Source organism: Bos grunniens, chromosome 4 (assembly GCF_055505025.1).
Source record: "Bos grunniens cultivar Pamir isolate PY7600 chromosome 4, Bosgru_T2T1.0, whole genome shotgun sequence".
In the NCBI taxonomy this organism is placed as follows: Eukaryota; Metazoa; Chordata; class Mammalia; order Artiodactyla; family Bovidae; genus Bos; species Bos grunniens.
In genome coordinates this window covers 54,302,883-54,315,703 of record NC_141168.1, presented here as the reverse complement: position 1 = coordinate 54,315,703, position 12,821 = coordinate 54,302,883, and the positions used below count along the sequence as shown (strand labels likewise).

The following is a 12,821-nucleotide window of genomic DNA, read 5'->3' as shown; positions in this document are numbered from 1 at the left end:
CTTTTTTATACAGTTCTTCTATGTATTCTTGCCACCTCTTCTCAATATCTTCTGCTTCTGTTAGGTCCATACCATTTCTGTCCTTTATCGAGCCCATCTTTGCATGAAATGTTCCCTTCGTATCTCTAATTTTCTTGAAGAGATCTCTAGTCTTTCCTTGGATGCAATCTCAAAAATGACAGAATGATCTCTGTTCATTTCCAAGGCAAACCATTCAATATCACAGTAATCCAAGTCTATGCCCCAACCAGTAACGCTGAAGAAGCTGAAGTTGAACTGTTCTATGAAGATCTCCAAGACCTTTTAGAACTAACACCCAAAAAAGATGTCCTTTTCATTATAGAGGACTGGAATGCAAAAAAATTGGATAGACACTACCAAATTGCCCTTCAAGGAATGATTTTTTAAATTTTTTTTCTATTTTCTTCTCCTTCCTTTCTTTATTCTTTCATCCATTGGGACAACAGGGTTTAATCCTCTTTACCACCAGGAGCGTCTTGCCCTCTGTGCTTTACCCAGGGCACTTTCTGCTTTTAAGAACAACTGAGAGACTACTGGAACTTTCAGTCACAGAACTTGGGTCCTCCATAACTGGCAAAGTGATGATCACATTTTCACATGCATTTGGCAGGCTTTTCTAGGTCTTCATCAGACTGAATTTAGTAGCAGACTGTCTGTGGTGTTCAAGGGATCTTAAAGGCTGCAGGAGACCAGAGCAGCAAGCATTGGTCCCTTGCTTTCTATGGCCCCTGTCTTCTGTGAAATCCAAGAGCTTAGCAAGGATGGAGGGGAGTACGGGCTCCCTGACAACAGCAGGGCCAAGAAGTAGGAGCTTGGGTGAAGAATTTGCACTAGAAATGAACCTCCATTTATTGTCTTTGGGGCTCAGAGGCTGGGTTTGGAGCCTGGCTGTTTGCTGAGTTCTCAGCAAGTGATTAGCAGCGTAAGCTGGAGACGCCTGGGCCAGGAACACAATGAAGGAAGGGTACCAGGTAGGACTGACTGCCCTGAGTCCACTCTTCCTTTTTCTTACAGGCTCACCAAAAATGAACTTGATGACGAAGTGGCAGAGAGCTTTGCAGAGATGTTGAAAGTCAACCAGACATTGAAACATTTATGGTAATTCAGATTTCAACACTGTGCTTTTTAAAAAAAAAACTTTGACATAAAATTAACATACCATAAAAGTCACTCTTTTGAAGTATACAATTCAGTGATTTTTAGCATATTTATAGGTTGTGCAGCCAACACTACTCTCTAACTCTAGAACATTTTATCTAACCACCTCTCCTATTCCCCCAAAACCTGTATGCATTAATCAACCACTCCCCTTCTTCTTCTCCCTTGGTTCCTGCATGCGTGCTAAGTCACCTCAGTCGTATCCGACTTTGTGACTCAATGGACCATCATAGCCCAACAGGTTCCTCTGTCTGTGGGATTTAGCATCTACTAATCTTATTTTCAGTCTCTGTGGATTTGCCTTTTCTGGGCATTTCATAGAGATGCAGTCGTATGATATTGGGGCCTTTTGTTTCTGTGTTATTTCAGTAGCGTAAGTTTTCAAGCTTCATCTATGCTGTGGCATGTATCGGCACTCCATTGCTTTTTATGGCTGAATATTCCATTGTATGGATAGTCCAAGTTTTGTTCATTCATCAGTTGGTGGACATTTGGATTGTTTCTACTTTATGACTTATGAATAATGCTACTGTGAACATTCGTGCATGTTTGTGTAACCGTATGTTTTCTTTTGGGTATATACTTAGGAATAGAATTTCACAGTTATATGGTTATTTTGTTAACTGATAAACTGTTTTCCAAAGTGATTATGCTATTTACATTCTCAGCAGTCATGTACGAGGGTCACCATTTCTTCACATCCTCACCAACACAGGTCTTCTGGGGTCATACTATCCTAGGGGATAATGAAGTGCTGTGTCTTCGTGGTTTTGATTTGCATTTCCCTGACACTAACAATGTTGGGTGTCTTTTCCTGTGCATATTGGCCATTTGTATATCTTCTTTGGAGAACTGGCTCCACATTCTTTGTTCATTTGTAAATTGGGTTGTGCTGTGGTAAATTGCTTCAGTCGTGTCCGACTCTTTGCTGTAGCCCACCAGGCTCCTCTGTTGATGGGGATTCTTCAGGCAAGAATACGGAATGGGTTGCTGAGCCCTCCTCCAGGGGATCTTCCCCACCCAGGGATCAAACTCTTGTCTCTTACGTCTCCTGCTTTGGCAGGTGGGTTCTTTACCACTAGTGCCTCCTGGGAAGCCTTAAGTTGGGTCATGTGCCTTTTAATTGCTGAGTTGTTGCTGCTGCTGCTGCTAAGTCGCTTCAGTCGTGTCCAACTCTGTGTGACCCCATAGACGGCAGCCCACTAGGCTCCTCTGTCCTTGGGATTCTCCAGGCAAGAATACTGGAGTGCGTTGCCATTTCCTTCTCCAATGTGTGAAAGTGAAATCGCTCAGTCGTGCCCGACTCTTAGCAACACCATGGACTGCAGCCTACCAGGCTTCTCCATCCATGGGATTTTCCAGGCAAGAGTACTGGAGTGGGTTGCCGCTGAGTTGTTAGGATTCTTTAAATATTCTAGGTACAAAACGTTTACTAGATAGATGATTTGCAAATATTTCCTCCCTCTCTGTAGAGTTTTTCAATTTTGCAAATATTTCTTTTCAGTTTCTTCACAGTGACCTTTGAAGCACCAAAGTGTTTAATTTTGATGAAGTCCAATTTATTTTTTCTTTAGTTGCTTGTGCTTTAGGTGTCTTACTAAGAAATCATTGCCTAATCCAAGGTCACAAAGATTTCCTTTAAGTGTTACAGTTTTGCTCTTACATTTAGGTCCTTGATCCATCTGGAGTTTGTTTCTGTGTATGGTATGAGATTTGGGGTCCAGCTTTATTTTATTGCATCTAGATAATCAGTTGTGCAAGTACCACATGTTGAAGACTCTTCCCTTTTGAATGGCCCTAACACTTTTGTCAAATCAGTTGACCATAAATGTGTGAGTTTATTTCTGGACTTTCTTTTCGGGTTGGGCCATATGTTTATCCTTATGCCAGGACCATACTGTCCTGCTTATTGTAACTTTGTAATAAGTTTTTGAAACCAGGAAGTGTGTGTTTCCAACTTTGTTCTTCTTAATATTGTTTTGACTATTCCGGGTCCCTTGCATTTCCACGTGAATTTTAGATCATCATGTCAGTTTCTCTCTCTCTCTCTCTCTCTCTATATATATGCCCAGTGTGTTACTTTTACATCTGTTTTTTTTTTTTTTTTTCTTTTCTTTCTGACCCATAGACTTTCTTTTACGCCCTTCCCTAGGTGTCAGGCCAGCCTCTCCAGGGAGAACACTGTTAGGAGAGGGCTAGAGAGTACGTCTTCACTCTATGCGAGCACAGACCACACTGGCCAGGGTGAAGGTAGCCAGTGGGCCTGAGCACTGCCAGGCTTTTTAACCTCTCCTCCCACCCAGCCTCTTGCCAGGTCTAGGCTGCAGGCAGCTCAGCCTACCTCCAGCAAGGCGTAGGTGGTGCCAGTGGTTGCAACCATGGAAGGGATCATTAGGAAATAGCGGAATTTAACTAAATGCAGAACTCTGTGCCCACTTCCAGGTTCTATTTTTGCTCCTTTTGCAAAAAGTCCAAGTCATACTGTGGTCATGCTTACCAGAAGGTTACCACCTCTGCATCAAGACCTGGGGCCCCAGTCTGTGGGAGATGTGGCAACAGTCACTGGGTCCTGGCTACAGCGTGGCTGCCTGTTCCTGTGTGCTTGGGCAGGAATAGTGACAAGAACTTGCACTGGGCACCGTGATAGAGACTGAGAACTACTTCATACCCATCCTCCTATTGAAACTCACACACTCAGGGTTGTGGGGTTCTCTTACAGTTATTCTCGTGTTATAGGTCAGGCAGCCGAAGAACAGAGAGCTTCTTTAAGGATCTATGGCTGGAAGGTGGGGGAGTAGGTGTAATTGTGTATGAGGAGAGCTTTTAACCATGCTATATTGCTTCCTTGGAAGGGATTGGCTTAATTTCTGAAATCTCATCAGTCATGGTAATACAGGCCTTCATCTTCCTCATGCAGCTGCCTTCTTGGATCAGTGCCCAAAATTTCTAAAGGTCAAGTGCATTTGCAGTCTATCTACAAAAAGCCAGAGGAGAGGAGTGAACCCCTGATGATTAAAAAAAAAAAAAAGTAGACATATCACTGACTTGTGCTGCATTTTTTTTCTGTGTGGGCTAGAAGCACAGCCTCCCAGGGGAGCAATTCAGGAATTGTTCAGGCTTCTCAGCTCTATCTGAAACCTTCGTTTCATTGAGTCACTGTTACCTACCATAACAGGGTATACTCCTAGAGGCCCCAGTATGGATGCTTTTCCACTGGGACTCATGAATAGTTTCCCCTCCCACCCTCCCTCTCAGATGTTGGATAGGACATGGCACCATTTTGGAAGCCTTCCCCCCCCCCAAAGAAGAGAATGCCTAGCTCTTTAAAAATACTTAACTTTAAAAGCTGCTTTGCCTTTCTCCAGCCACCTGGAAGGAGATATCAGACTGCCTGTTCCCAGATACGTTCCTTAGAATTTGTTGTTCAGACTGGTAGTCTCCAAATAATGAAAAGTGTCAAGCACACATGCATATATATGTTCATGTAGTAAAAGTACCTACATGTGAATATATAGATCTATTATGCTCATGCTAAAAATATACAGAAAAGTTAAACATTAAATTTATTGATGTATATATATTAATACAATGTTTAATTTCTGCTGTACAGCACAGTAACTCAGTTATATATTTAAAAAAAATAAGTCTTTACTGAATTTGTTATAATATTGCTTCTCTTGTTTATGTTCTGGGTTTTTGGCATTTGGATTTGTAGCTCCCCAACCAATAGTGGCTGCACAAATTTTCATTCCCACCAACAGTGTAGGAGGATCCCCTTTTCTTCAAATCTCCTCCAGTATTTATTGTTGTTAGACTTTTTAATGATGGCCATTCTGACTGGTATGAAGTGGGACCTCACTGTGGCTTTGATTTTCACCTCTCCAATAATTAGCGACTTTTCATGTGCCTGTTGGCCATATGTATGTCTTCTTTGGAGAAATGCCTCTTTAGGTCTTCTGCCCATCAGAAAAGTTAAACATTTTAAAACATGTCATTTATTCTCATGAGTCTGATCTAGACAATCTTTGCTAGACTGAAAGTTAAATGGATTCAGTTCTTCCTGACCCTGTCTCTCATTCCATCATACCCTTCCAACCCCCTAATGACGTGGACAGAGTTCATCCAGTATGACTTGATACAAAAGGTATGTTTTTCTTTCAGGCTTATCCAGAACCAGATCACGGCCAAGGGGATTGCCCAGCTGGCAGAGGCATTACAGAAGAACACTGGCATAATGGAGATTTGGTAAGACTGATCTACCACTTTTTGTACCACTGTTGTGGTAACAACAGTGATTATTTACTTAGCACCATTGACTGTGTGCTATGCACAATGTAAGGTAATGTGCATTTATTTCTCATCTTTACAGATTGTTGGAAAGTAGGTAGTACTGTTTACATTTCACAGATGTAGAAACTGAGGCCCAGACCCAGGTCACACCTAAGAGGAGAAGCTGAAGTTCAAGGCTGTGACTTCATAGTCAGGACTCTTCTGCAGTCCCCCTGTCCTAGATTGTACAGAGGCAGACAGACTGAGATGGCCTGGAGTCTGAAGCATCTTCTTTTCCTCTCTGGGCTTCCAGGCTGTATTTGAGCTGAATGTACTCTTTTCCAACTTCCTGTTTCTCTTCTGAGGACTTGCTTATGCCAGCAGAAGGAAAGCCCATGGCCTGCCTTACTGCACTGTTGTGCCCCATTGCATTTCTCGTGCCTCCCACGGGACACATGCAGCCCCCGCCCCTTCCCCCACAGGTAGGACTGGGCCTGGAGTACATTCAGGGGGGTGAGGGAATGTGTGTCCCACTAGTAACAGAAAGGGCCCTGACTGCCTCAGTACTGATGTAACCGAGTTGAGGACAGAGGGTCCCTGTGTCCTTGAACCCAGACCCCCCAAGAGCTCTGGAATTTGCTCTCTGCCCCAGGCCTGGCCTGAGACATCCCAGCAGAATGTGAGGCTCAGCCCAACATGGAAAGCCTGGCAGGGGCCAGAGCCAGGTTCCCCTGGAGGACAGAGACTTTGGTTTGGTAGGTTGTAACTAGCATTATTTAAAGAATGAAATGGAGTAGAACACCAGAATGCTGTGTGCACACTATGAGATATTTCATAATCTAATTTCAGATGTGGGTGTGTATGTATAGATGTGTACCAGCATAGATGCTGGTTCACAATGTAAAATGTTCTCATTTGGAGGCAAAGCCAAAGAAATATTTGAAAACATTATGCTTGAGAAGAGAGCCCAGACTCCAAACAGATTGATGGAGGGGCTGTAGCAAGTCACCTTCAAAGCCAAGCCTACTGCTCAGCCAGGAATCCTTTCCTAGAAGCACCGCATTTGCTGCTGACTCTGAAGACAGCAGATAGAGGTGGGAGAGGACAGGAGACCAGGCTGAAGGACAGTCTGGACCACAGCTGGCTTCCACTCTGCTCAGTGATGGTTAGGATGGTTTAAGGACATGCAGCTGCTTTAATTCTGACTAGCTTGAAATGGCCCACCAAAGACCATTGTTCCTACACAAAGAACTATTTATATAGGACTAAGTATCGGTCTTTAAGGCATGCTGTGTAGAACCTGAACGAGGCATTGGTGTCAGGAAGGATTAGAAAAGAGGACAAGGAGGAAGTCTCGGGCGCTGGCCCAGGAGTGTCTTCACTCCAGTCCCTGGCTCATCCCAGAAGTCTCACTTCATGGGCTGCCAGGGCTGGGGTCAGGCTCTGCCCAGGGTCACCAATGGCAGAGATTACCTTGGGCCATAATGACATTTATGTCTGCCTCATCTCTGTTCATAAAGAACTTGAGATATGAAGTCCCTCCGTGAGTTATGCCTTCAAAGACAGAAATTAGCAGTATTCAATGACCCAGTGTCATAAATTACAGCACTTAACCACACTCTGTTGTAAGAGCTTTCTGTGAGGCTGTCTCCTCCAGACTGTGAGCTCCTTGAGGGCAGGGCCTGTGTCATGGTCACTGCAGAGTCCCCAGGGAAAGCACGGCGTCTTAATTTGTTGAGTAACAAGTGAGTGCCAGGTGCTGTGACGATTCTGAGAATCCAGTGGTGAGCAAGAGGGACCTGCTGTCATGGGTTTACATCTAGTGAGGAAGACACAGTAAAGGAAAAAATTATTCAAGTAATTATTTAATGACAATCATGATGAGTGCTGGAGAGGGGAAAGCTGAGACAGGAACCTAATACAAAGAGTCCAAGGAAGGTCGCCTGAAGGAAGTGGCATTTAAACTAAGCCATGAAGGACAAATAGGAGATCATCAGCTGAGGTGGGAAGAAGTGTTCTAGGAAGGAGAACGTCATGTACAAAAGTTCTGAGGCACAAAGGAATGTGGTACCTTTGAAGAACAGTGTGGAAGAAGGGCCACAGGAGGTGGAGGTGATAGGGTGGAGACTAGACCCTGAAAGATCTATGGGTCCTGTTGCATATTTTTGGTGTTTATCCTAAAAGCAGTAGAAAGTCATTGAAAGGTTTCAAGCAAAGAGGGATGTGCTCAGAGCCACACTGTCTTAAAAAAAAAAAAAAAAACACCACCCTGGCTCCTGTAGGAAAGTGGACTGGTAAAGGCCAGAGGCCACATCAAGGGACAGTTAGCAGGACAGCACAGTGGGGCAGAGAAGAGGTGATAGGTACTCAGATCAGGAGGGGAACATGTGGAGAGGTTCCAGGGAGCCATGCTAGGGATATTTAGGAAACAAAACAGAACTTTGTGACAGAATATGAAGGTGGGGAAGGTGTGAAGTTAAGCCCCAGGTTACTAAGTTGCACAACGGGAGGAAGAGTGGTGCCATGCACGGAGCTGGGGACCCCTGGGGCGGGGTGCCCGCTGGGAGGCATCCCATGAAAATGTCAAGCAGGTAAGAGGCTCCGGAGTAGAGAGGTCTCGCCCAGGTCACTGACATATATGAGGCCAGGGATAGATGAGGTTCTTCTGGGGAAGAGGGCCAGGCCCCAAGCCTGGAGGAAATCCATTATTTAGAGGTTATGTGGAGGAGACTATAAAAAAGAAGATGGAGTGATCAGATGTAAATATCAAGCCAAGAAACGGATGGTAGTGTTTCAAGGAGGAGGAAGAAATGCCTGTGAAGATCAAGAAAGATAAGGCCTGAAAAATGTCATTTAAATTCAGTTTTATAGAGGCTGTTGGTGACCTCAGACCCATTCCATGGAGTGACGGGAGCTCCATGAAGGGGTTTTTTTAATTGGATTATAATTGCTTTACAAGGTTGTTAGTTTCCGCTGTACAACAGCATGAATCAGCTGTGTGTATACATATATCTCCTTCCTCTTGGGCACCCCTCTAGGTCGTCACACAGCGCTGAGGTGAGCAGCTCCCCAGAGCGGTCTGTTTTACATGGGCGTGCATATGTCAGTGCTATTCTGTTTGTCCCGCCCTCTCCTTCCCTCACTGTGTCCACAAGTCAGTTCTCTATGTCTGCGTCTCTATTCCTGCCCTGCAGATAGGTTCACCAGTACTGTTTTTCTCGATTCCATATATATACATTAATATATTTTTCTGACTTACTTTACTCTGTGTGACAGACTCTAGGTTCGTCCACATTGTTAAAAATGACCCAGTTTTGTTCCTTTTTGTGTTTGAGTAATATTTCATTATATACCACATCTTCTTTATCCATTTGTCTGTTCATGGACATTTAGGCTATTTTAAGTAGTGCTGCAGTGAATACTGGAGCACATGTACCTTTTTGAATTGTTGTTTTCTCAGAGTATATGCCTAGGTGTAGGATTACTGGGTCCTATGATAGTTTTTAGTTTTTTAAGGAACCTCCATACTGTTCTCCATAGTAGTTGTAGCAATTTACATTCCCACCAGCAATGCAAGAGGGTTCCCTTTTCTCCACATCCTCTCCAGCATTTATTATTTGTCGATTTCTTTTGATGATGGCCATTCTGACTTGTGTGAGGTAATACCTCATTGAAGTTTTGATTTGCATTTCTCTGAGTGATGTTGAGCATCTTTTCATGTGTGTGTTGGCCATCTGGAAAGGATTAATATCAAACAAGTCATCAAGATGGCCGAGTAAGAGGATGTGGAGCTCATCTCCCTCCACACATTGAAAATATATCTAAGTGTAGACCAAGTCTCATGGAAAACTGGAAACTGGCAGGAGAACTCCTATACAACCAAGGCTACAAGAAAGATTCCCATGTAATCAGGTAGGATGGGAGAAAAGAAGAATCAGGTGACGATGGGCACCCCAGGGAAGGGACTAAGAGGAAAAGGAAGCCTGGGAAGTGAGCGGGTTGAACCACAGACTGGGTGTCCCAGTCCTGGGCTCCTGAGCAGAGGAGACAAGCCCCCTTGGCTGCTTGGAGAGCCACTATGACAGAGAGAAAGGCTGGAGTGTCTAGACTCCACTTGGGAGGAGTGTGTGGGTGCTTGCTTGCCACCAGATAGGGCAGAAAGAGGTCTGCCCGAGTGGCTGCCACCTCACTGTGCTCCCAAAGCCGCGCTGAGCAAACACCCCAGGCCCACTCACTCCACACCACAGATTGGTACTAGATCTAGAGAAGCCAAGTCCTGGCAGAAAACCTGAGCTAGGGACACAGATGTGGCCCCCAGGCGCCTGCCGGGTGGTTGCTAAAATAGCACTAACAAAGCAGCCCCGATGTCTGATGGCAACACAGCCGCTTCGGCCATGATGCCATGACCCCCACTGCTAGCCAAGCAGATGCTCCAGCCTCTCCATGCCACAGCCCTGCTCTAGATCTGGCATGACCACAGTGGGAAGAAACATGACCTTGGGCTGCATGTGAGACACCTACACAGGTGGTGCATCAGACCTCTGTAAATTCACAAGCTCCAGTGCAGGGAGAAGGGAAAACATACACGTACAGAGAACAGAGCCAACTCTATAGCCCAAAGCTCAGGGCATTTGCTCCAGCAACTCCGGAGCAGCACCTGCCCTGTGTGATGGTCACTGAGCAGAGAGGAGGTCCCACATCACATCCTGTGTAGGTTCTAGCCACACTCCATCAAGGTGATGGTGGCCAGCACACTCTGAAGAAGACATGGCTGGCATCCACAGACACTGGGCACACACAGTCTACATAGGGACACTCACATAAAAACACTTCTCCATGACCACAATAGATTACTTTTTTCTTTTTCAGTGAATTTAGGTGAAATAGTTAAATAAAAGGAAAAAGCAGAGGAACTACTCCTAATTGAAAGAGCAAGAGAAACCCCCTGGAAAAAGTAATGAAATAGAGGTAATTGGTCTTTTTGGTAATTTTTATTACCAAAAAGCTGGTAATAAAAATGCTAACTGAATGAAGAAAGAAAACTGATCTAAGCACAGATCATTTTAACAAAAACTATAAAAGATCTAATCAAAAATTCAATTTCTGAGATAAAATTCACTGTAAAAGCAATAGCAGACTAAATGACACAAATCCAAATGATCTGAAAGATAAAATAATGGAAATCAATCAACATAGCAGACAGACAGAAAATGAAAAAAAATGAAAGCAACATAAAAGATCTATGGAATAATATAAAATGTGCCAATATCTGCTGTGTAAGGATTCCAGAAGGAGAAAAGAGAAGGGAATAAAACATGTATTTGAAGAAATTATGGCTGAAAACTTCCCAAACCTAAAGAAGGGAACAAATATCCAGGAACAGGAATAACAGAAGGTCCCATATAAGATGAACTCAAACAGAATCACACCAAGACATATCATAATTAAAATGGCAAAAGTTAAAGAATTCTAAAGGCAGCAAGAGAAAAACAGTCCTTTACAAGGAAATCCCCATCAGGCTATCAGCTGGTTTCTCTGCAGAAACCTTGCATGCCAGAAGAAGTGTTAATAGCATGATATATTCAAAGTCCTGAAAGGGAAAAATATCAACCTAGGATACTTAATCCCAGGAAGATTATCATTTAGAATATAAGAATTTCTCAGAGAAGCAGAAAGCAAAGAATTCACCATTACAAAACGTACCCTAAGAGAAACGTTGAAGAATCTTCTCTAAATGGAAAAGAATCTATAGCAAAGGGAAAATACCAATAGGAAAAGCAAATATATATTGAGGATTGAAGATCACTTAAACCAGTACATGGATTAAAGATGAAAAAATTACAAAAATGACTATAACTATACTAAACGATAAAGGGATAAGCAGGGAGATATAAAATATGACATTAGGAATTAAAAATGTAGCTCTAAGGTAAAATGGATAAAAGCAAAAATAAACAAATGGGACCTGATTAAACTTAAAAGCTTTTACATAGCAAAGGAAACCCCTGAAAAAATGAAAAGACAACCTGCAGAATGGGATAAAATATTGGCAAATGATGAAACTGGCATGGGATTAATGTCCAAAATATACATAACAGCTCATACATCAAAAGAACAGCCCAATTAAAAAATGGGTAGAAGACCTGAATAGACGTTTTTCCAAAGACAATTTACAGATTCCCAACAGGCACATGAAAAGGTGCTCAACATTACTAATTATTAGAAAATGCAAATCTAAACCCAATGAGGTATCACTTCATACCTGCCAGAATGGCCACCATCAAAGTCTACAGATACTAAATGCTGGAGAGGATATAGAGAAATGGGAACCCTTGTGCACTGTTGGTGGGAATGTAAATTGGTGCAGCCACTATGGAAAACAATATGGAGGATTCTTAAACAGTAGAACTACCATGCTGCTGCTGCTGCTAAGTTGCTTCAGTCGTGTCTGACTCTGTGCGACCTCATAGACGGCAGCCCACCAGGCCTCCCATCCCTGGGATTCTCCAGGCAAGAACACTGGAGTGGGCTGCCATTTCCTTCTCCAATGCATGAAAGTGAAAAGTGAAAGTGAAGTCGCTCAGTCGTGTCCGACTCTAGTGACCCCATGGACTGCAGCCTACCAGGCTCCTCCGTCCATGGGATTTTCTAGGCAAAAGTACTGGAGTGGGGTGCCATTGCCTTCTCTGAGAACTACCATATGATCCAGCAATTGCACTCCTGGGTGTATGTCCAGAAAAAGATAAAACACTAATTTGAAAAGATATATGTACCCCAGTGTTCACAGTAGCACTATTTACAATAGCCAGGACATGGAAGCAACCCAAGTGCTCATCAACAGATGACTGGGTTAATATGTGATAAACACACATGTATATGTACATATATATGTACACACACATGCACAATGGAATGTTACTCAGCCATAAAAAGAATGAAATACTGCTATTTACAAAGTGGATGGACCTAGAGAATATTATGCTAAAAGAAATAAGTCACAAAAAGACTATTATATCAGGTAGATGTGGAATCTAAAAAAATAATACACATGCTTGTATATATGCAAAACAGAAAGAGACTCACAGATATAGAAAATGAACTTATGGTTACCAAAAGGGTGAGGAACAAATCAGGGGGATGAGATTAACATATATACAAATTACTATATTATAAAATAATAAGAATATACTGTGTAGCACAGGAAAATTATACCCATTATCTTGTAATAACCTATATTGAAAAATAATGTACAGAAATACTGAATCACCATGCTCTACACCTAAAATTAACACAATACTGTAAATCAACTATACTTCAGTTTTAAAAAAGAAAAAAGTGTTTGAATTTCCGGGCTGTGTGAAGCATGAGAGTGT

At 43.0% G+C, this 12,821-nt stretch overlaps 1 protein-coding gene across 9 annotated transcripts in view; it reads left to right on the top strand.

Annotated features, from left to right (window-relative positions):
- Window positions 1-12,821, top strand: part of NOD1 (nucleotide binding oligomerization domain containing 1) — a 91,272-nt gene that overhangs the window by 77,322 nt on the left and 1,129 nt on the right. For 3 of the 9 annotated variants that reach the window (XM_086396453.1, XM_086396448.1, XM_086396447.1), the window contains 2 exons: window positions 1,036-1,119; window positions 5,341-5,424. In XM_086396453.1, the coding sequence (XP_086252579.1) occupies window positions 1,036-1,119; window positions 5,341-5,424 (168 nt within the window). Of the gene's footprint in view, window positions 1-1,035; window positions 1,120-3,621; window positions 4,044-4,096; window positions 4,490-5,340; window positions 5,425-5,548; window positions 12,523-12,821 lie in introns of those variants that run through there. The other 6 variants (XM_086396446.1, XM_086396445.1, XM_086396452.1 and 3 more) reach the window with 4 other exon arrangements.